Here is a 23,911-nt window from a genome sequence, read left to right as displayed (position 1 = left end):
AGGAAGATAGTTGTATTTTTAATCCCTGAAAAGGTCTAAGTCGGGGACAAATGGAAGAAGAGTAAACAAGAAAGGTAACAGAAGCAAAGCAATATTATAAAGTATTTATTTTTCTTGGACATGGTTGAGCTTAGCCTCTTAGAGAACAAGGAGGTAAGCCTAGGACGATCTGGGCTTAAACTACAGAATTCTAGTCAATATCTATTTTAAAGAAAGTAAAGCTATGAGGTTGGGATTAAGAGATATATTTCCCAAAGGCAGAGTAGTCATCAGGAGGGCAACTGTTAATGATATTCACTCATTTCTGTAAACAAACTAATCTTTAATAGATAAAAAGGCTATAACATTTATTTACATTGATTAAATCTAAGCCTTAGAAGAAAGGATACCTCAGGCTAGGAGAATGTATCCTTTCCTAATTCTTCTAAATAAATCCTATCCTCTATGAAAACTTTTATAGCCTTCTGACTATTTCTCACATGGCATTAGAGGAAAACAGCAAGCTAGTTTCCTGTCCCTTCTCCCCTTCCTTCTTTAAGTCACTATTTTAAAAACAAAAACAAAAACAGCCAAATTCTCACATAGGTTTCTATCAGGGAAAACCAAAAGGGAAGCTTAAAAGTATACAGCAACAACATAACAATCTTATGGCAGTGTAAATTCTTAACCCAAGTCCAGAAGCAAAAAAACTGAAAGCAAGGCAGGTACCAGCATTCTAGATGACAAAAAGTCCTTTTTGTTCCCCTTTGGGATACTGATTTAGGGAATAGAAAAATCAAACCTTTCCTCCTCTCTATTGCAAGTACAATAGAAAACTATTTTGAGATTTGGGGATGGAGAGAAGGACATGTTATCCTTAGATTGTGGATATATAATCCTATGATGGTATTCTCTTACCAAAAGTTGGCATAAACACTCTATTCATGGCACCATTTTATATACACACATTCAATTCTCCTCTGCTTCTCCCTACTCCTTCCCACAATATTCTTTATACCTGGTGACATAATTCCCATTGAAGAGCGGCAAATTTAGGCTAAAAGTTTGGGGTCTACATTTAGGTGCATCCCCCCCCCCCCAAAGAATTAAAGTGGCAACTAGATGGCTCAGTGGATATAACACTGGGCCTGAAGTCAGGATCTGACTTTTAATCTAGCCCCAAACACTTATTTAATCTGTGCTTATTTCATCAGAATAGGAAATAGCAAACCACACATCAGTATCCTTGGTAAGAAAACCCATGGACAGTATGGTCCACAGGGCCACGAAGAGTAAGATATGAGCGTACTACTGAAGATCAACAAAAACAACAGAGATCCTGCAATAAAACATGTGTTGTTTCCTTTCTTGGAATTTCAGAAGTGGAATAAGCAAACAAGAATCTCAGAGGAGGCAGCAAATGTCACAGACATCTTAACTCTGAGAGTTCTGATTATAGTAGGTGGAGTGAGTATAAATGGAAGAGAAACTACCCATGAGAAACAAAATAAGAGATTCTTTGGCTTAGCCAGCATATAAATAGATCACATCCTAAAGCAATAGGATTAAGAAGCAATTGTTTTAATAGTTTAAAAAGTCTAAGTTCCTAGAAACAATGTTCATTTATGTGATTATTAGAAATAGGTGGAACACTTTTTTTTTTAATTCCTCCTTTATCAAATCCTTCCATCCCTTGATCCAGCAAAGGATTTATAACTAAACAAGAAATGACAAACAGACTAAATGAGAAATAGTAATGATAATAGTAATTCACATTTACATATATATTTCTTTCCCTAAAGTAATCCTATGTGCCAAGGAGGAAACAGATTACTATTCCCATTTTATAGAGTAAAAATTTGAAACTTAAAGAGTGATTCACTCATATTCCCAGAATTAGACAGTGGCAGGGTTCAAATACTTTAAGAAAGTACGCATAGTATCAGAAAATGAAATGCCTGAGGGAATGGGTCTGAAAAGGATTCTACCATTACAGGGTTTTTATGAGATAACACATATAAAGTGTTTTGCAAATCTTAAAGCACCATATGATTGGTAACTATTATTATAATGCACTTTCTCCAGATTTAGGAGTAGTGGCAGAAGATCATAGGCACAGATTTTTTGGCTAATGATATCTATTCATAGCTACTCCTATTTTTCCTCCAATGTCTTACTTATTACAGAAGCAAAGCATCTCCGGCTCTATGAATGATTTAAATTTTCTGCTAAAATATTTTACTTTCCTTCCCCCATCTTCATACTTTCCCTGTATATTTCTATCCCATCTCCATCCCAAGCCCTGAGTAGGAAATAAGGGACACCTCCCCTCCTAGTTTAAAACACACCCCCAACAGGTTGTCACTGACAGTTAGCAACAATGGTCCTGGAACACTGAGAGGAAGAAAAGACATATAAAAAAATTTTGAATAGATTATGTAATTAAATCTGGAGGTGGTTATCCAATTTTTAGGATTATAATTTATAAGCCTGACCTGCACCCTAAAAAGATTTGAGGAAGCATATTTACTCATCAGTATTATCTGCACAGTTATTTACTCATCCTGACATTCTAAAAAGGTAAAAATGCAGGGAATTCTTTGCTTTACGGAGTTGTCAAAAAGAATAGCTAATACTTTTCCATTAATTACCAATAGGAAAGAGCTCTATTCTGCTAGTTTCCAGACAGAGGCTGAATTCATGGAAATGATTTCTTTGGTGAGGAGGATATACTTCAGTTTGCTTGTTTTTTTTTTTTTTTTTTATTTGTTTTGGGTTTTTTTTTGGGGGGGGGAGATAGATTTTGTTTTTTGTTGTTTTGTTGTTTTGGGGTTTTTTTGTAAGGAAAGAGGAAGGATGTTTCTTTGAAGTCTTGCTACCTGAAAGGAATTTTATATGGGAATGAAAACAAAATGTTAAAGTCCTATCTCTCTGAGATCTGGGACAGTTGCTTCAGAGTCAAAAATCTGGGATACCTGACCCATACCAGTTGAGTATACTTATAATGAACCCATTATCTTTAAACATATTTCAATATCCTTTGAAATTTTATTTACTTAGGGGTTAGAAGAAGTGGAAGGAAATTATGGACTAGTCTGAAGGAATTTTCAATATTCTTATCTATTATAGTATAATTCTCTATCTCCAAAGTTCCTTCTCCCCATTAAAATAAAAAAAATTAAAAAATAAAAAAGGGGGGGAGGGAAAGAATCATTATGCAACTAGTATCTTATGAACAAGGCCATGCAGAAGATGCACTGAGTTTGGACTTCAGACACAGGCTATGTCTCCTTAGGAGCTAGGTATTAATGGATTAAGAGATGTTAAGTAGTGAGTACAGCCTTTCAGTGTTTCCTACTGCTTCTCTGATATTGCTAACAGGAAAAGAGAAAAGCATTCAAAGACTCTTAAAAATGCATTAGAGCAAAATCTGCTATACTTACTGCCCCTCCTGGTGTCCACATCAGGAGTAGCAACCACTATATCAATAGTCACCCCAATCCCAAGCCACAAACTTACAAAAATGTCATACTTACTTCCTTCACTCTGAATATCCTTGTTTGAGTTGTAGACCTAGAAAAGAGAAGTGAAAGTTTAATTATTTTGCATTCACTGAGCAAAGACACAATATCAACCCCTTAACATCTTCCCCCCCATTCCTCAGCTCCTTTTACTTCGGAGGTAATTCTTTACCATATTTAGTATGAATTACAACAGATAATACACATGCCAATTTTTCACAAATACATCCCTAGAATATTATAGGGAACTTTTAAAAGCAGTATTTTGCAGTATTTTGTCCAAAACACAGAGGGTTGTCTAATGGAGGAGAAAAGCCTATAGATTAAAAGTACTCTAACCAGTAAGCCTCTGATTTTGGATCCTTACTCTACCAGTAATTCCCTATATGGCCTTATTTACACGGTCTCTAAGACAGATTTCAAGTTAAGCATCTAAATAAATAAAATCAATTATAGACATCAGAACAATGGCTCTCAAACAGAATAGATCCCTGGCTAGCCAAAGAAAACCACAAATAAACACTTTCTACATTGTATTTTTATTTATTTTATTAAACATTTCCCAATTACATTTTAAGCCAGTTTGGGAAGTACTGGGTATTTTATTAGTAGCTCAGAGACCTCTGTAACCAGAAATAACCATTATTTCTCAGACAAGCAGAAGGGAATGAAGCTACCCATATCCCTTTGGGTTCTGCAAGTAAGAATGATTTTCTTGAAGAACCTAAGAACATTGGTTATGAGCAAGGTATAGTAAAGAAAGAAAAAAAATCAGCAGAGAACTGTGTTCTGGTACCAAATTTGTCATTTTCTGCTTATTTTCTCATTTAAAAAATTGCGGATAACAACAGCTAGACTGCTCAAAACTCATAAGGTAATGGAGAAGGGGAAGGAGAGAAAAAAGAATTTACAAATACTGTAAATGTTCTTGCCAAACTATAAAAGTTCCATAAGTATATGTGCACATGTATATGTTATATGTAATATATGCATAATATGCATAGAAATTATACAGTTAAATACATATTCATATCTTTAACTATATCTATACCTAAATTATTATCACAGGATCCTTGGATGAAAAACTAGACTGCAGGAAAATCAACTGCTTAAGAGTTCTGGGAATTTCCATTGCCATCCTATTAAGTCAGGAAAGGAAATGCTTATTTCCATCAGTAATAAAGGGAATGAAATTGATGGTGACCTATTTCCCATCTAAGGAATAAGAGAAAGGAAACCATGGTTATCAAGTCTCACTAATCTTCAAAAATTTATTGGGGAAGATAATAGTTCTTAGATTTTTTCCCTTTACTATCTCCAGGCAATATATTTGTTAGACTGAGTTTCTTGTACTCAGTAAGAAGACTTCATTCCTGAACTCCTAAGTGCTGTTGCTATATAGCTGTATAAGGCTTTAAAAAAAAGGGGGGGGGGAAGGTTTAGAGTATGATTTAATTAGGAAGAGAGCTTCTCTTGGAATAGACCAGCATTCCAGATGCAAAAGAAGCTTGATCAGTAAGTCAAAAATGCCTGGAGAGACATGTGCTTGGGTCTTCAATGGTTAGGCCATTAATCTATGTCCAGTTTAGGTAAATGAGCCAAAGAAAATTAGTTTTGTAATAGAGCTAACAAAACATGCAAGACAAGATTGGGAACTGAATGGTAAGGTTAAGATGATGGAGAAGCAGAGAAATAAAAGTGCTAGGAATGCCAAGAGTTCCAAAGGTGATATTCTCCCTCTAAATCAGTGGTCTACAAACTTTTTAAATAGGAGGCCAGTTCACTGTCCTTCAGACTGTTGGAGAGCTGGATTATAGTTAAAAACAAAAACTCACACCCCGTTTCCTCCCTCAACCCATTTGCCATAACCTGGCGGGCCATATAAACTTCCTCAACGGGCCATATCTAGCCCGTGGGCCGTAGTTTGAGAACCCCTGCTCTAGACATTCTCCCCTTTGTGGCTACCTCTCCAAACAGTAAGAAATGCAATGACTCAACAAATGAAAATTGCTGGGCAAGTTATAAAACATTTTCTATACTAATCAGAATAAGATCTGTTCATTTTCTCACAAGATAAGAAAATAAGTAATTTGCTCTGGGAAAATAGAGTCTAATAAGTCTCCCATGAGATTAAATAGAGACTCTGAGAGCCAAGATGATGTGCTAAATGAAGTTGTGAATTAACAGTAGCCCTGGTAAGTAGTTGCTATTATTGTCTTCATTTTAGAGATGAGGAAAATAAAGTTGAGAGAAAGTAAATGACTTGAAGAGTGTTACAAAACTGGTACTCATGTGAGGAAAGATTTGAATTCAGGTCATCCTGACTTTTTAGGTTCCAACATTCTATCCATTGTGTCACCTTGCTGCCTCAATAAGAGCACAAATGACAATTTCTGTTTCAGGAAGAAAGGTGATAGTTTTTCTTTTTTATGGTAAGTTTTTTTTTAATTTTTCAAAATATATGCAAAGATGGTTTTCAGCATTCACCCTTGCAAAACCTTGGTTGCATATTTTTCCTCACTCTCTCCTACCTTCCCTTTTCCGTTCCCCTAGACTGCAAGTAATCCAATATAAGTTAAACATGTGCAATTGTTCTAAACATATTTCCACATTTATCATGCTGTACAAGAAAAAGGGATGACGACTTTCTTGTCATTAACAATAAAAAACATCTCACACTAAATAAAACAATAAAAGTGCCACTTATTCAGAATTCACTATGTTCAAGTCACTGAGCTAAGTAGATTCTAGGAATATAGACACAAAAACAAAAATGAAAAGCTTCTGACCTATTAGGGAGATTCACAATATAAACAGATTTTTTAAAGTTCATACAAATGAATACAGAGTACTGTATGAAAATAAGGAAAATTAACAATGAGTGGGGGATTCAGAAAAGGTCTCATGAAGGAGGCATGACCTAATCTGTCCTCGAAAGAAACAGAATTCTAAGGAATAGACATGAAGAAGGATTGCACTCCACTGCAGATTTGTAAGCCTTTGGCTGAGAAGCTTTCATGTTTCTATCTTGCTATAAACACCCAATTCACCATATTTTAACTCAGGGGTGAGTGCTTAAATTCCCTTTGGTAATCTTTTCAGGATGCCCTGAAGAAGTATCCTCCCAAATGTGTGACTAGAGATTTAGCTAACATGCTTGGCAAACATGCATTAGAATTGAATCTATACTAAATATACTTTATTTTTACTTGCTTTTCTTCAGAATCATTTTACTTTTACCATACTTGGTACATGTTTAGCTATTAGATGTTAATATCATTATAATATAGTTTGTTCCAGAGTATAAGCTTCCAAAAGGTAGCTCCTACTTATTTGGAGTTCAGTACCTGGAACATCTGTAACTTTATATAAGTCTGTATATACTCAGATTTATACTAAGTGTACATATCTCCTTGATAAGTTTCTTCAGATCAGGGAGTTCTTTGTTTTTGTATCACCAGTGTCTGGCATATAGCCGATGTCGCAATAAGTATTTGTTGATTGATTGATGATGGTGGTGGAGGTGATGATAATGATGATGACAATGACGATGATGATGATGATGAAAATATCAATGAGACATAGTAGGGGAGGAAAATAAATCATTAAACAAAACCAATTTGCTCCAAATCATAGTAAACAAATAGGACTCAATTTCCAAGCTGAGACTTGTAAACACCAATACAAGCTAATACTGAACAAATGAAAATCATGCCTCCTCAGGAACAATCAGAATCTAGAGCTCATGCTGAAGATAAAGAGAAGAGTAGAAAGGTTTTCTCTTTGATATAAATCATAGTGTAACGCAATATTCTGAGCTTTCACCCACAATCTGTAAAAGGAATATAATTGGAAAAATCTAACAAGAGAGTGGAGACTTTTCATAGGCTTCCTCTGCATCAATTCTGGATTTTGCCATAAATTCTGTTCATAGCTTAGCGAATCCAATTTACATGTCCCTCAAAGAAGAAGATAGTCCACATATTCTAGTTCCTGAATTTAGTTCAACCAAGAACCTTTATTACCATTACAAAGAACTTACCAAGAAAGCACACAGAAAAGCAAGTTTTTAACATGTAAGTTAAAGGCAAAAATAAGGCAGGGATGTTACCTTGGGCTTAAGTGGCAGTAGTAGATGAGAAGATCTGGGCCCTATTTGTGACCACTTTTTGCTTAGAAAAGTTATTCATTCATAGGGTAGAGGAAAATAGGTAGTAACTAAGGGCTCCTCTTTATAAAATGGTTTCTTCCAATCCTCACCACGTAGGAAGTGGAGAACAGACCAAATGCCAATTTCTGTCTCAAGAGGAGGGATAATGATTCTCCATTCAAGAGACACCCTGTACTTAAGTGGAATGTCAGGGTCTGGGAGCTGGGTACCTGGACCTCTAATCACAAAGACATTTCTGACCACAAATGGTTTGAGTCATTGAGCCTTCCTATTGAGTAGTATTTGCAACTGGCCCAAAAGAGGAAATAAGACAGTTAGTACACAGTGTTTGCTACTAATAAGTAGCAAACTGTTGTTACTTATTACATAGTAGTTCAATGAATGGACAAGTGAATCAATTAGTCTTGTTTGTCAATTACCACCACTGACTGATGCCTCTTTTCAACATCTATCCCAGCTCCTTTATTATTTTTATTATCTTTGAGATTCTGTCTTAAAATGTAATTTTAAAACAATTTTTTAAAAAATTAAAAAAATATTTTCTCTTTAATTTTATTGTTATTGTTGTTATCATAATGGCTGATGTAGTATATAGACATCATCCCCTGTAATCAGGATGATCTGGATTCAAGTTCTAATACTAGCAAGGCCTGCCTCTCCTATGGCTCCTCTTTTTCTTGCTCATGTTGTACACATCTTTCTTTCTGGAAAAGGACCAATGATATAGGGAGTATGTCTTGCAAATGAGCTGAATTTAAGCAAGGCTCTTTAAGGCTCTAGGATTTTATCTATTAAAAAAGCAGACAATGGTCCTCTCAGAAACAAACCAGCTGTGTCATCCTGGATAAATCACTTAAACTCTCAGGGTCCCAAGAAATTCTCAAAACATTAAAAGTAGCAGAGAAGGAATTAATAACTACTGGTAGAGGGATCTATCAACAATTTAAAACAAAAACAAATTCAACTTCAGAAACTCACTATTTATGTAACCAGGACAAAACTCTCAAGCTCTGGTTGTCTCACTGTAAAATGTGGATCACAATAGCATCTACCTCTCAGTGTTGTTGTGAGGATTAAATGAGAAAATAATTGTAAAGAGCTTAGAGTACAATATCTGATATGTAGTAAGCCCTATGTAGTTTATTCCCTTTTAATAACTTTTGAAACACTCTCAATCAGAGGACATCTTGATGCACATAAAAATATTATACACTTGTAAGAGAAAAGGAAGCCACTTCATAGGAGAAATGTAATTAAAATTAAAACAGATATTTTTCATGTTCTAACTAATAATCTATTCCTTAAGATTCTAAAGGCTTTAAGTCAAACATGGGGGAGAAAAAAATATATCATTCATTCATTTTCAACTGACTGCATTTCACTGTCGTGAAGCATCTAGACTGAACAACTACAGATTTTGAGTTTGGAGCACAAATTAGCAGAGTCCAGAATATAAAGAACTCTAAAGGATGTAAAACTTTAAAGCTGATTCCACCTTATTCTGTTAATTTCATGGCTACAGAATCCTCAAAGTCAGTTGTTTGCTTTAGTCTTTCTTTCCACTGCATTTTTGTTCTATACACAGTGGGAGTTGATAAGTGCTGCAAAATGACTAAGTCTGGTTAGAACGCAGCCATCTGTATAAAAAGCAGATTATTTATGATATGCTTACCAATAGATCTTATTTGAGTAACTAACAGGTAGTCAACCACAGAGAAGAGCCACTTAAGAAAAGAACTGGTAAAGATGTTCTATGTCAAAAGTGCTACTGGAAAATAGAAAGATTTTTATCAGTCTTTATGTGAAAAGTTAGTAGAACCAGACATTATATGAAACTAGAAGATAAAAGTTATATTAACACAAATTTTATTTTTTTAAATTTATTTCCACTATGAAGAAAGCTCAGTGCTAAATGCTCAGGGAGCATCACCCCTGTTCTCAAGGAGTTTGAAAGGAAGATGACATATAAACACAAGATATTCAAACAGGTTGATTAAGAGGAATCCTGAGGTTTCTTAGAGAAGGAGGCATTTGACTAAAACTAGAAGAAGGGGAAAAAGTACAGATTAAGAGATGGGGGTAGGAGAAAAAAAGGTGGGAGGTGGAGGAAGAGGAGGGCAGGTGTAGAAGGGTTAAGAACCAAAGATTCTTAAAGATTTGTGTGCCAAATATTTTAGGCACACAAATAACATGCTAGGGAATATGTGGGGTACAGTAGCATCCTACAACATTAAACTTCTCCTGGTACCTGGCATACAACAATCATTTAATAAATGTTTGCTTGCCTAGTAGGTCATGCTGGATATGGGAGGTCCTTAGCCCCTGTTCTGTCAAATTTTAAGAGTAACATCAGAATTTCAAAAGCAATCCAGGAGAGATAATGAGGGTCCTTTTATGGATGATGAGGAGAAAAAACTGTTTCTGAGACTGCAATGGAAGGTTCTAATCATAGTATATTAAAACTGAACCACAGAAATCTTGAGGGAACCCATGATAGGATAGAGGAATCTACAGATAATTGAACTGCCATGGATCTTAAGGTGAACATAAAATGAAATCCTAAGATGGTTAACAGAACTCCCTTTTCCTGTCCCTAGATTGGCTTTGCTCAACAAAAGAGGGAAAGTACCACTGGAGTTTTTATTGAGTACCCAGACTTAGTGGTGATGAATAGTATTTTTTTAGGTTACAAAAAATATCCTTAAGAATCCCAGTTTTCCTGGGAAGCTAGGTGGTGCACTGGATAGAGCACCAGGCTTGAATTCAGGAGAACCCGAGTTCAAATCTGGTCTCAGACACTTAATACTTCCTAGCTGTGTGACCCTGGGCAAGTCACTTAACCCCAGCCTCAGGGAAAAAAAAAAGAAAGAAAGAAAGAAAGAAAGAAATTGAAACTATTTCTAGTCTTATGAAAAGATGCTCCAAATCATTATTAATCAGAGAAATGCAAATTAAGACAACTCTGAAATACCACTACACACCTGTCAGATTGGCTAGAAAGACAGGGAAAGGTAATGCAGAATGTTGGAGGGGATGTGGGAAAACAGGGACACTGATACATTGGTGGTGGAATTGTGAATACATCCAGCCATTCTGGAGAGCAATTTGGAACTATGCTCAAAAAGTTATCAAACTGTGCATATCCTTTGACCCAGCAGTGTTGCTTACTGGGCTTATATCCCAAAGAGATCTTAAAGAAGGGAAAAGGACCTGTATGTGCAAGAATGTTTGTGGCACCCCTCTTTGTGGTGGCCAGAAACTGGAAACTACATGGATGTCCATCAATTGGAGATTGGCTGAATTGTGGAATAGGAATAGTATGGAATATTATACTGTTCTGTAAGAAATGACCAACGGAATGATTTCAGAAAGGCCTGGAGAGATTTACATGAACTGATGCTGAGTGAAATGAGTAGGACCAGGAGATCATTATATACTTCAGCAACAATACTATATGATGATCAATTCTGATGGACATGGCCCTCTCCAACAATGAGATAAACTAAATCAGTTCCAATAGAGCAATAATGAAATGAACCAGCTACACCCAGTGAAAGAACTCTGGGAGGTGACTATGAACCATTACATGGAATTTCCAATCCCTCTAATTTTGTCTGCCTGCATTTTGGATTTCCTTCACAGGCTAAATGTACACTATTTCAAAGTCCGATTCTTTTTGTTCAGCAAAACAATTGTTTGGTCGTGTATACATATATTGTATTTAATTTATACTCTAACATATTTAACATGTATTGGTCGATCTGCCATCGGGCGGGGGGGGGGGGAAGGGGGAAGGAGGGGAAAAATTGAAAAAAAAAAAAAAAAAGTTTTGGCAATTGTCAATGTTGTAAAATTACCCATGCAAATATCTGGTAAATAAAAACTATTATTATTTAAAAAAAAAAAAAAAAAGAATCCCAGTTTTCTTCGGGCAAATGGTACTGTACAATGTGCCTACACCTATTACAGTAAATTCCACAAAGACTTTGCATGTCCCTTCACCCCAATACAATTTTTATAAATAGTAGGCACTATGAATTAAGTAAATAGTTACAGAAGAACAAAAAAGAAAATGAGTCATACTTCCATATCAAGAGTAGAGAATGGGCTTCTATTCTCCATCATCACTACAATGTTCAAGTCTTTTCATTAACAATTATATTTACTGAATAAGCACTGGAGAATATAACACAATACAATAGCAAACATTAGAAAATAATGATAATAGATGATATCTCTCCCCAAACTTTACAAAATAACATAAGAGATTAGATATAATACAAATATGAAAGTATAAATGCAGCAATTACAAGAGCTTGCTTTGCGTGAGACCTCGCCTTGGCAACAATAGTCTGTATCAATAAAAAATATGCTTTAACTTCTCTTTGCCTGAACAGAATACCTCTATGTGCAAATCTACATTTGTAACAAATAATTACAGAATCTTCCATTTTTTATTTTTTTATCTTTAAGTACTTATTTTTTTCCCTCTTCATTGTGGGTGGAGGGGCGGGGAAAGGAGGAAGGAAAAGAAAACTTTTATATCAAATAAGCATAGTAAAGCAAGACAAATTTCCATGTTAGTCCTGTTCTACAATGTCTGTCTCATCCTTTATCATTAGGTAGGTGGCAATCTTCATCATTCACCTTTTAGAAATGTGGTAGATTACTATTTGGTCAGAGATTTTAACTCTTTCAAATTTGTTCAAAAAGCCACAGAATCTCAAGCAATTTGAGAGAGGAAAGGAAGCTTAAAGACTAGTCCTACTCCATTATTTTACAGATGAAGAAACTGAGGGCTTATCTTATTGAAGTAAAAAAATGGCAAGACTAAGATCTAAATTTAGATCTCCTAACATGTCTATATGTTGATTTTTCAACCACACAGGCTTGAAGGTTGAAAAGATTTATTTCTACAAGAGTAGCTATGGTTTTGGGAATTAGGAAAAATAGCATCCACATTCACAACTCCACAGAGGTTGCTAGGAGTAAGACTGAAGGTCTGGAGGCTGGGGACAAAAGCACTAAGAGAACTGACCCTCGTTTTATATAACTTCAAATGGTTTCTTAATTGTAGATGGGGGTAAGGGAGAGAATTTAGAACTCAAAAATTTTAAAAGCAAATTTTTTTTTTGTTTGAATGTAACTGGGGGAAAAAGTTAAACAAATAAAATAAAACAGAGAGTTGATCCTCTTAGCTTACCTACCCATCACTGGCAATTGATCAATGGATGGTGTTGATGGTAGCAAGAGTGTCAGAGACCTCTTCTTCTTAGATTATGTTTCCCTCAAAAATGCTTAAAGAAGTTGGGCTGGTAATCTGGAGGAGACTGTTATTCCTAGGGGTTTCAGTTAAGAGTCCTTGAGCTATCTCCTTTTGGGTCCTCAGGGAATTAGCAATGGTTACCTAATAGTGATTCTAGCTACTTCTCCATTTTCACTCAAGGTATCTTGCTATTCTAAGGCAACAGAATGGAAAACTGGACCTAAAGTCAGGAAGACTCCTCTTTCTGAGTTCAAATCTGGCCTCAAACACTTGACCCTGAACAAGTCATCTAACCCTGTTTGCTTCAGTTTCCTTATTTAAAAAAAAAAAAAAAAAAAAAAAAAAAAAAAAAAGCTGGAGAAGGAAATGGCAAACCCACTGGCATTCTTGGCAAAACCAAGAAAACACCAAATAATGTCATGAATAGTTAGACATGACAGAAACAACTGAAAATCCCTGCTCTTCTAGTAAGCTGGCCAACTCACCAAATAATAATTATCTATCATTAATGGTATTAACAAGTTCTTCAATCTTTCTAGAACTTATAATGTGCTTTTAAGTAGTTTATGTGTCATTTGGTTCCCCTTTCATGAAAAAGAAGTAGATAGAGAACAGTCCTAAATATTTTTGCTCAAGTACAGATGGACCAGATGGACTTTTGAGATGCATTCTATTATGCTGACATTGTTTTAGTTAATTAGGGAGTGGCTGGTAAAATCAGGGAATCCTTTCTGCAGGGAGTAACTCTTGAGATGAAATTTAAAGAAGGGGAAGGATGTGGTATGTTGCCAGCCAGAGATCAGTAAGTAGTTCCTCATTGTACAGACATATGGGGAGAGAAAAGGAAAGTTGTATAAGGGAGTTCTTAATAATTAATGAAAAATTAGTAACTTTTTTTCAGTCTCTGCTCTCCAGGCATTAATACTCTCTTACCATTTACAGAATTAAGAGATTTTAAAATGGTCTTTTTTTATAGTATACAAAACAGAACTATAGCAGTTAAAGTACCTAAAGTTACCTAATGGCCAGATTCACTTTTGCTGTTATGGCATATCTCTAAGTATGAAGAGAAAACCAGATGATAGTCCCTGCTCCTAAGGAGCTCATGTTCCCACACAGGGAGATGATGCGTAGTTAAGCAAAGATATTAAGAAAACTAAAATGTAACTGCTGAGTGAAAAAAAATTTTAAATCCTCTTGAGACCTAATTTCCTCACTTATAAAGTGATAGGGTCAGACAAGATGGCCTCTGAGGTCCCATCCAGACCTGAATCTTTGATACCATTACCATCTCTCATGTCCCTAGTAACTAGAACTCATTGAGCATAGAAATGTCTAGATTTAAAAGGAGAGTGGAGAGTGAAGTCTACAAAACTCTTATAAAAGTGGAATCTCATCATACTTCTTAACTAATTCAACAAATATTTAAATATTTATTAGACATCTACCACATGCCAGTCACTGTACTAGGTCCTAAAGAATCAACAAGCAGTTGCTGCCTGCCTTTTACTGACTGGAGAAGATCTGTGAGGAGAGAAACTAAGAGAGCAAATGAGTTTAATGGGGAGGCGTGCAATAGAGAGACCTGATTAGGCTGCAGATTAAATGCTGCCAAAAAAAATCTGTAAAGGAAGAGAAAACAATTAGGTTGGTGAGTTAAGGCCTGAGCTAAGTTTTGGAGGAAAACAGATTGTGAAGATCCCTTAAAAGCACTCTTTTCTGACACCTTATAATTCACTCTTATCACTCATCATATAGAAGTCAGCTGCAATGTTTTTGATTTATTCTCGTTTTTACATCTCTATGGTTCAATATCATTTCTCCAATAAGACTTCAAGTCCGATTAGGGCAGAAATCTTATATTTCTTTTGCATGCATGATATCATATAGCACTGTGTGTAAGACATACAATAGGTAATCAGATATTTGAGGAACACAGTGGGACACAAGTGTCAAGTAGACCTGAATCCGAATCTTGTCTCAGAAGTTTTGTTACACATGAGCAAGTCACTTAGGCCCTCACAGCTTTAGTTTCCTCATCTGTAAAATGAGGATAAGAGTACCTACTTCACAAGGATATTAACAAGTATTAACAAGGATTTTGCAAACCTTAAAGTGCTACCTAATAATAGTTATTGTTGTTATTTAAATATTTTAAATTTAATTAATATAAATTGACAAAGGGATGAAGTCAGAATTGCTTCTACCTTTTGCCTATCAACAAGAATGGATATGAGTGACTTTATTGGACAAGTTGTCCTTATATTAATACATCCAAAACTTGAAAGTTTTTGTCACTTTACAATCCTACAGTAATTTCCTCATATGCAAACTAAAAGGGCTGAACTCAGTGATCTCTCTAAGGTTTTCCCTCTAGCTCCATCCTGTGAGGATCTTAAGAACAAGGGCTATGAACAAACATTCCAATCCATCTTCGCTCTCAGAAATCTCAAACAAGAGCATTTTGAATCCATAAAGGGGAAAGGGGAAGCAGTTAAATGGTAACATAAATAGATGATTTCGTGGAAATTTTTTTTCTTTTTTAAGCATGGTGAAGTAGACATGAACACAATACCATTTGGCTTACAAATACAGATCTGTTGAGGATTTTTCCTCCTTATTCCTTTTGATTTGTAGGCTGTAAAAACATTGTTGCTATAGTTATGATTACAGGAAGCTTTGTTGTTTGACCCTAAGAAAAACTCAAACTCAAGTCAGGATAACTGACTAAATAGACCACAGTTGATTGTCAAGGGGGCAGGACCTATCAAATTCTTTCAGGCTTTCGCAGGAACCAGAATATTTTGGGTAACAAGCAAGCAACAAGAAAAGGAAACTGTGCAACATTAGGCAATTTCCTTGCATTTCTTATTCAGAAATCCTCAAAACCCCTGAGTAGTTTCCCTAGCTTTTAACTCAGGATTAGATTTGTGGCCAAGAAAAATAGAAACTGAATACACACCCCCATCCTCAGCCCCACTCCTCTACACACACTCCATGTATTATACAATTTTGAAAATTAGGTCCCCAATTTCAAGAGAGAAATTTTATAAGTCTTTGGAGAGACACTTTCTCATCCACACTACCCAAATTAAATATGAGCTGAGAAGACTTCACAGAGAATTATATATAGGATGTGGTAAGTTAACAATGCTATGAGTCTTCTAGATAGCTTGAGCATTTCCTGACTCCATGCTGATGTCACATTGATCTATGGGTTAAAACTCACTTAGTTGCTTTGCATCTCATTTCTAAAAGGGAGAAGGAAAAAAGGGAAAGTTGCCCCTCCTCCCAGCCCCAGGAATCTGAAACAGAAGATGTCTTTATTCATCCATCTCACTTTTTTACCTTGGAAACTGTTACACATTTCAGTTCAGGAGGAAAAACCTTGGAAGGTTTTTTTTTTTGGTGGTGTGTTGTTTTATATGTGTGTGTGTGTGTGTGTGTGTGTGTGTGTGTGTGTGTGTGTCTATGTGCACGCGCTGCATGCATGCTCTGGAAAGCTGCAAGTCAGAAATTCCTCGGTACAGTATGCATGTTTCCAAAAGGAAGAATCTGTGAGATTGTGGGCCTGAATGAGGGGCCCTGCCCAGAAGCAGCCAGAAAATGACTCACTCACTCTGTACTTACTATTCTTTACAGTTCCTTCTTCCTTCACGCCCCTTCTTACCACAGATTTATAGGCAACTTGTATTTATATTGTCTTTATTATTATAATTTGAGGTTGACCCACAAGTCAAACTCAAAGCACTACTGTTACCTCATTAATCTTCATAATGCCCCTTTCAGGAGGCAAGTATATCCAGGGTGGTCAAAAAGAAAACTTGATTCTTGTCTGACTGCCAATTCAATGCAAAAAATATTTATAAATCACCTACTATGTGTCAGGAACTGTGATAAGCAGACAAGCAACTTGTCTTATAATTGCTACCTTAAAATCAAGAAGACTAAAGGATAGAGCCTAGTATTTTGGCTGTATAAACTAAACTAACCTTTCAGTGTCTTAGTCAACTCTCTTAAGACTATAAACTTCACAGAAAACATAGATTTACATTGGTTAATCAACCAATCAACAAGCACCTACTAGATGCCAGGCACTATGAAAAGCTCATATTGTGATAAAGAGATACATAAAGAGGCTCTCAAGGAGATTACTGTCTAATGGGGAAGCTAATGTGAATACATACACACACACACACACACACACACACACAGAGCCAAACCCTATACAGAATAAAGAGAAGATAATTCAAAGAAGTTCTGAAATTAAGAGGGATTGGAGGGAGATTTCTTGTGAAAGGGGAAGGTTTCTTGTGAAAGGTGGAATTTTAGTTGAGACTTGAAGAAAGCCAGGGAGATCAAGTCTGAGCAGAGGAGGGAGAACATTTCAGGCATGGGAAATAATCAGAAAATACCCAGAGCCAAAAGATGGAATGTCTGGTAAGAGTTCCATAAATTAATAAAATTATAGGTCTGAGTCAAATATTATGTGTGTGAACACACACATGTATACGTATACCCATACACACACACACACACACACACACACACACACACACACACACACACACACACGAGTGCTAGGATTAGAAAGACAAAATGAAATAGCCTCTGTTTTCAAAGAGCCAATATTCCATTTTCATTTGGCTGTGAGTCTATAATGGAGCATCTTCATGGTTGGAGATGGGATAGAGTGTGGATGGAGAACAAAGAGATTCCATGAATTTATGACTAAAATTAGGGTTTTAATCTCTTACATGGATATGGATTCTATAAAGAATCTAAATCCCACCCCAACAAAATCTGCAATGCAAAAGATTCTCAAACTTTGCTTTCCTATTATGTTGTTCTAAGCTGTTATATGGAATCTCAGAGTGAGGGGAAATGAAAATATAAAAAAATACCTGAGGTTTTCCACCACTGTAAGACTTAAGAAGAAGCTTTTTAGTGTGTATAAACACAAAAATACTCTGTCCTGCCTCATATTCCATCATGAACCAACTGGAGTACCAAAAATAAGGGAAGTAGGTTTTAATAGAGTTTTTATTGGCCTCATAGAAGAAGGAACACTCAACCCTAAAAGAGTTGATTAGAATATCCCTAACATTAATGGTCAAAACCGTAACTGGGGTGGGTTAACTAGAGATAGAGGAGGCTAAATTCAGAATGCGATGACAGCAATCACACTCCCTTAGCAGCATAGCTGCACAAAAACAACTATGCTTAGCATCTAGTTAGTAAAGAATAATTAGTTAAAATAAGAAATTGCCAGATGGCAGTCTGAGATGAGTTCCTCCTTGATTCTGCCCTGTTCTCTGCAGTTCAAATGAAGATACAGTTTGTAGTACTTGTCCCAGAAGCAAAAAGTCCTAAGCTTACAGCTCTAACAATGGTTGGGGTTGAAAGTGAAGTTTGGTCCATGGTTATGATGTTTTGTCGAAGCTTGCCCTACATGCTGGATGGCACTCATTCTACTTGTAGATACAGACAAAAAAAAAAAAAAAAAAAAAAAAAAGCAAAATTCAACATGTCCCCTTGTTATCATTTCTGCCTTAGTTTAGTCTTTAAATGAGAATATTCTATGGCACAGACAATTTGCACAGCAAGGACAGAACCAGTGGCCAAACAGAAAGTGTCTCAATTTGCAACTACAAATGGTTCAAAACACTATCCTCCCACAAAAATTAAACATTAAAAAAAAAAAAAAAAAAAAAAAGCAAAGGCTGCAGGGGACTATTAAAGGGTAGCATGAGACAAAAAGGTCAGAAACTTCTAGTCTTTGGCATGGAATAAGATGGAATAAGAAATAAGCAGCACCTTACTGGGCTCCAATATGGGATCCCAATGAGATCATAAACAATTCACTTGGGGAAAAGGTTAGTTAAATCCATTTCTTGGCTACCTTACTCACAGGGCTTACACACACACACACACACACACATACACACACACACATCCTTCTTTTTAACAATTTATAAAGTTATGCTTCTTGGCTAAATATAAATACAAGTAGAGCCACTCTTTAGAGAAGCTAGACACCTGCATGACATGATCTAAGGAATGCCTGGCAGGGCTCCCTACCATGAAAATGTAATTAGTCATGCAACTGTGAACAAGTTCCTCTTCCTCCAGCTTTGTGGAACACTGAAAAGTCAAAGGATCTGCCTAGGTTCACAAAGTTCTACTATGTTGGAGAAAGAGCCTAAGCCCAGCTCCTCACAGCTTCAATGCTAACTTACTAAGTCACACTGCCATCATACAAATTCAAAACAATAAATATTCAAGTCCAATCCAATTCTGAAATTCTAAGGTCAATTATAAACCTTATGAGATAGAGAAAGAGATAAAGCTATGTGCCAGGCACTTTGTTAAGTGCTGAAAGGGACCAAGAAGTGACAAGAAATCTGGGACCCAGTTCTGGGCAAAATGAGGCAAAAGAATCACCTTATCTAAACTTTGTATTTTCCCAGTATAATATTCTGTACAGAATATACCTAACAAATGGGTACTGGATGAATTACATGATTAATTTTGAAACCAACTATCATGACTATTAAAATCCCATTATTAAAAATTTAACCCTAAAAAAGGGTTTGACTTTTAAAAAGTTAACTATTTTGTATATATGAATTTGTTGATGCCTACAAATCTTTTTTTAGAGTAACTTTGGTTCTTAAACAAATAAATTACAAAAGCAACAGCTAATAAAAAAAATACACACACACATATACACACATATTTATTTTAAAAATCAGTACATAAGCTGCTGTTCAGAATCCCTGCTTTAAGTCTTAAAAAAGCTGCTCTGGGCTAGGATTCTGTGCTCCTCAGGAGCCTTCTATTAAGATATAAATAGACTTGGGAGGGGTTGCATTATAAATTAACAGCTTAGCAGAGATTAGTTGGCAATTGGTTTAGAACATGATGTAGAGCCTCATAGCAAAATTTAAAGGCCTACCTTCCCCAGAAATTCTACCATTGAGGGAAGACCTTTAAATATTACCTGTGACTGGAACAAATCAGTGTCATATTTCTGAAAACTAGCGATCTTTGTCTACTTTTACAATACTGCCACAGGCAGGCCCTAACTACATATGCATAAGTACCCTTACTAAGCCTCTCAGGTTGATTGTCTAGAACTGTTCTGTGCCCTGTCTGATACACATGGCAACCCAATTCCAGCTCTTGGGACAGTCAGCTGTCAACAGAGCCATAGCAGAAAAAAACCCAGTTGGGGCCTCACTCCCAGGGGTAGCAGCATTCCTATTTTTAAGATTTGTTTTAAATGTCTCTTGTTGAGAGCACAGTGCACAAAGGAGTACAATGCAAACTGCTGACCATGCATATTATAAATACAGTCTCCATTAACCTAAAAAAGAACTGAAGAACCGACACACACCCCCCTCCGCCCCCATCTGCCAACAACCTTATGTTATTGCAAACTAGGTCCAAGTTTTAGAGAGCTCTTCAGACCTAGGAAATGAAAACTGCCATCTGTCTACAGTTACTGTGGTAATCAAATTTTCATTTAAAGCAAGGCTCCAACTCACAGAGGTAGGCCATCAGCACTGGGGCCATGCACAAAACTCAAGTTTTCTGATTCTTCTACCACACAACCATTCTCTCTTAAAGACACAACTTATGGGTTTAGAAAAGTCAAAAGATCACATTTTAGATCTGGAAAAGGTCAAATAGTCCTGTGGTATCAAACTTAAAAGGAGGAAATATATTACAAAACCATACATAAGGATTCATGTAGACTGCATATTAACTTAAGTTCTTTTCTATTGCATTTTTTTTAAATTTTGCTAATTTGTCCCAATTACATTTTATTCTGTTTTGATACCCCTGATGTGGTCTATCCCCTTCATACTATAAATGAGGAATATGAGACTTGGAGTGATTAAGTGACTTGCCCTAAGATTTGAACCAACATATTATCCACTTAGCAAAATGTCATAGTGAAAAACATGATGAAAAATGCTATCTACCTAAAGAGAGAAAACTGATGATCTTGGGTTAAAGCATTTTTTTTAATTTTATTTTTTGGGGGGGCTTGGTGTGTATGTTTTCTTCTGCAATATGGTTAATATTGAAATATGTTTTACATGATATATCCATATTTCTTGACTTTTCAAGGCAAGAATGGGAGGAATAAGAATTTGTAATTCAAAAATTTTTTAAATGAACACTAAAAATTTTTGCATGTAATTAAAAAATAGTTAACAAAATAAAAAAAAAATATTCTTTAAAAATGCATGGTGGGGCAAATCAGGCAAAATAAACCATTAGTTCAAAGAAGCATGCTAAAAAAACATGAAATGGGAGAAAAGAATCAGAAGTAGTATTCTACTTCTATCTCTTAACTTCACATTTTTGTTTTCTTCTTCTTCCTAAGTATTTTTTTTAAGTTTTATTATCAGTTCCAAATTCTTTTCCTCTCTCCAGTCCACCCAATGAGAAGGCATGCAGTTATGATAGCCATTATACACGTTAAGCCATGCTAAACATATTTCCATATTAGCCATGTTGCAAAAAAAAAAAATAAAATAAAACACTGCAAGAAAAAAAAGTGAAAAAAAATATGTTTCCATCTCTATGAGTTCTTCTCTTCCAGAATATTTTTTAGAGGCAGGGCTGACAAGCCAAATTCTGTGTAGCTAAGTAAACTTCTCAGTACTTAAAAAGTTGGGTGACTGAAGAGAAAAAATGGCTCATCCCTCCATTCCACAATCTTCAAAAAACTCAGCAAAAAAGTAAGTTAGACTTAACAGGTGGCCTTTTCTTCCAGAATTAAGCTGCTGGTAACCTTCATTCATAAGGAAAGGCACCAAGCTGGAATTAACTGATAGCTAGCATTTTCTTCCTTCCAACAGGAAAGCTGGGTCATAAACCACTCTTTAACTCCTGCTCATGGCTGTCTCCCATTCCTTTTTTTCTTGTTTGGTTCGTTTTTAACTGAAGTGACATAGTCTCCTCCTAATCCCTGACCTCCACCAAGGGCAAAGCAAACAGCCTTCCTAATAGGCTCAAAGGCCTCAATTTGAGTCTTGCTCAACTGATTCAAATAGCCAAACTGAATGACTATTCTCATTAAAAATGAGCCCACATTTTATTACAAGCGCAGGCATTCCCCAAAGCATCCAAAGCTGAATTCAGCTGGGCTACCCGCCAGCCATCTGGGCCTGCTCAGCGCACTTATGTAACCTATTGAGTTTTCTTGCCACCTTTGGGCTAGAGGAAGGGGAGGCACAAAAATGGTGGAAAGCTGACTTAAGGCAAGAATCCTATCATGGCTGAATGTCGTGGGAATGATTTAGCAACAGGCTTTTACAGGCTTCATATTGACAAACATGCCCAGTCTCAGCAACTCAGCCAAAGGTCAAATGATTTGGAACTATATCTTCTGAGGAGCTAAGATATTTAATTCTTCTAAAAGTCACTTTTCAATTCCAGTTATTAAGGAAAACTTTACTTTTCTCAAATTAGAAATTCTTGCATATGAATCAGTCAATAAACATTCATAAAGCACTTACAATGTTTTGTAAGAAAGAACAAAAGAGTCCATGCTATTTTATATTATTATATATATACATATAAAATTTTATATATTATTTATTTTATATTAGAATATAATATATATTATAATATATAATATAAGCTCCAAGAGTTTATAATCTAATGAGGGAGATAACAAGTAAATAACAAGGTACATATAAGATAACAGACACAGTAGATGGAAGGGAAAGGCATCTGGCACTAGCAACCAGTTGGGAAGGACCAGAAAAAGCCTCTTGCAGAAAATAGGACTTGAAGGAAGCCAAAAATAATGGGAAAGAAGCATTCTAGAAATGGGGACCAACAAGTAGAAAGGTAGGAAGATGAGGCACTTGTGTCAAAGAATCACCTTTCCAATAGATTATATGGACAGAGGAAAAGCTTTATCAGTGAAGTGAAGGACCTGAGGTTTTATGAGTGGTGCTGAAATAGCCATCCTGGAAAAAGAAAGCATACTTATTTCTCTCCTCTTTCTTTCCAGACTTTCTTGCTATTCTAAACACAGATAAAAGCAAGTTGAAATGTAACTTAATTTTGGTAAATTGCAATGGATTATTTTTCATTAAGAAGCCATATTAATCCAAGCTTTTTCTTTCACTCACATCTGCCTGAAGCCAAAGACCACTTAGCTAGCCCAAGGGAATTCTGGCCTATAGTAACAGGGAAGGCCTATCTCCTGGTAATGAAATTGCTATCACCAGTACTCTCCCACTTTCAAAGCATTTTTCAGACATTAATTCATCCTTCATTCTTTAATAAACCAGGATCTGCAGATTTAGGGACACTAATCTTAGGGTGGAGACACTATGCTGTTCATACACAACACTCTTCAAGTTTACCTATACCCCCTGGGGCTTGTGATTATTTTTGTGTGTGTGTGTACAAAGGCTTCTGAAAGAAATGAACCTTTTGAATAGGCTCCTCATTTACCACCCCTCTAAGATGCTTCTGCTGTAAAATGAGGGGACTTTTTGAACTAGTTACATTTCCCCTTCCTTTCCCCACCCTGCTTTAAAGCATTTTTCTTTAGAGATGCTCAGCATATTGACATTGTCAGAGCTTAAAAGGCATTGATTATATCCCAAAGAGATCTTAAAGGAAGGAAAGGGACCTGTATGTGCAAAAATGTTTGTGGCAGCCCTCTTTGTAGTGGCAAGAAACTGGAAAGTGAGTGGATGTTCATCAGTTGGGGAATGGCTGAATAAATTATGGAATATTATTGTTCTGTAAGAAATGACCAGCAGGATGATTTCAGAGAGGTCTGGAGAGACTTATATGAACTGATGCTAAGTGAAGCGAGCAGAACCAGGAGATCATTATATACTTCAACAATACTATATGATGATCAATTCTAATGGAAGTAGTTCTCTTCAACATTGAGATGATTCGGACCAGTTCCACCTGTGCAGTGATAAA

The 23,911-nt window shown here is 36.0% G+C and overlaps 1 protein-coding gene across 2 annotated transcripts in view; it reads right to left on the bottom strand.

Annotated features, from left to right (window-relative positions):
- Window positions 1-23,911, bottom strand: part of ARHGAP26 (Rho GTPase activating protein 26) — a 542,258-nt gene that overhangs the window by 257,222 nt on the left and 261,125 nt on the right. For both annotated transcript variants that reach the window (XM_074291699.1, XM_074291700.1), the window contains exon 12: window positions 3,516-3,552. In XM_074291699.1, coding sequence (XP_074147800.1) covers window positions 3,516-3,552 — 37 coding nt within the window. The remainder of the gene's footprint in view (window positions 1-3,515; window positions 3,553-23,911) is intronic.

Source organism: Sminthopsis crassicaudata, chromosome 2 (assembly GCF_048593235.1).
Source record: "Sminthopsis crassicaudata isolate SCR6 chromosome 2, ASM4859323v1, whole genome shotgun sequence".
In the NCBI taxonomy this organism is placed as follows: domain Eukaryota; kingdom Metazoa; phylum Chordata; class Mammalia; order Dasyuromorphia; family Dasyuridae; genus Sminthopsis; species Sminthopsis crassicaudata.
The sequence above is the reverse complement of the archived record's forward strand: the minus strand, read 5'-3'. Positions and strand labels throughout refer to the sequence as shown.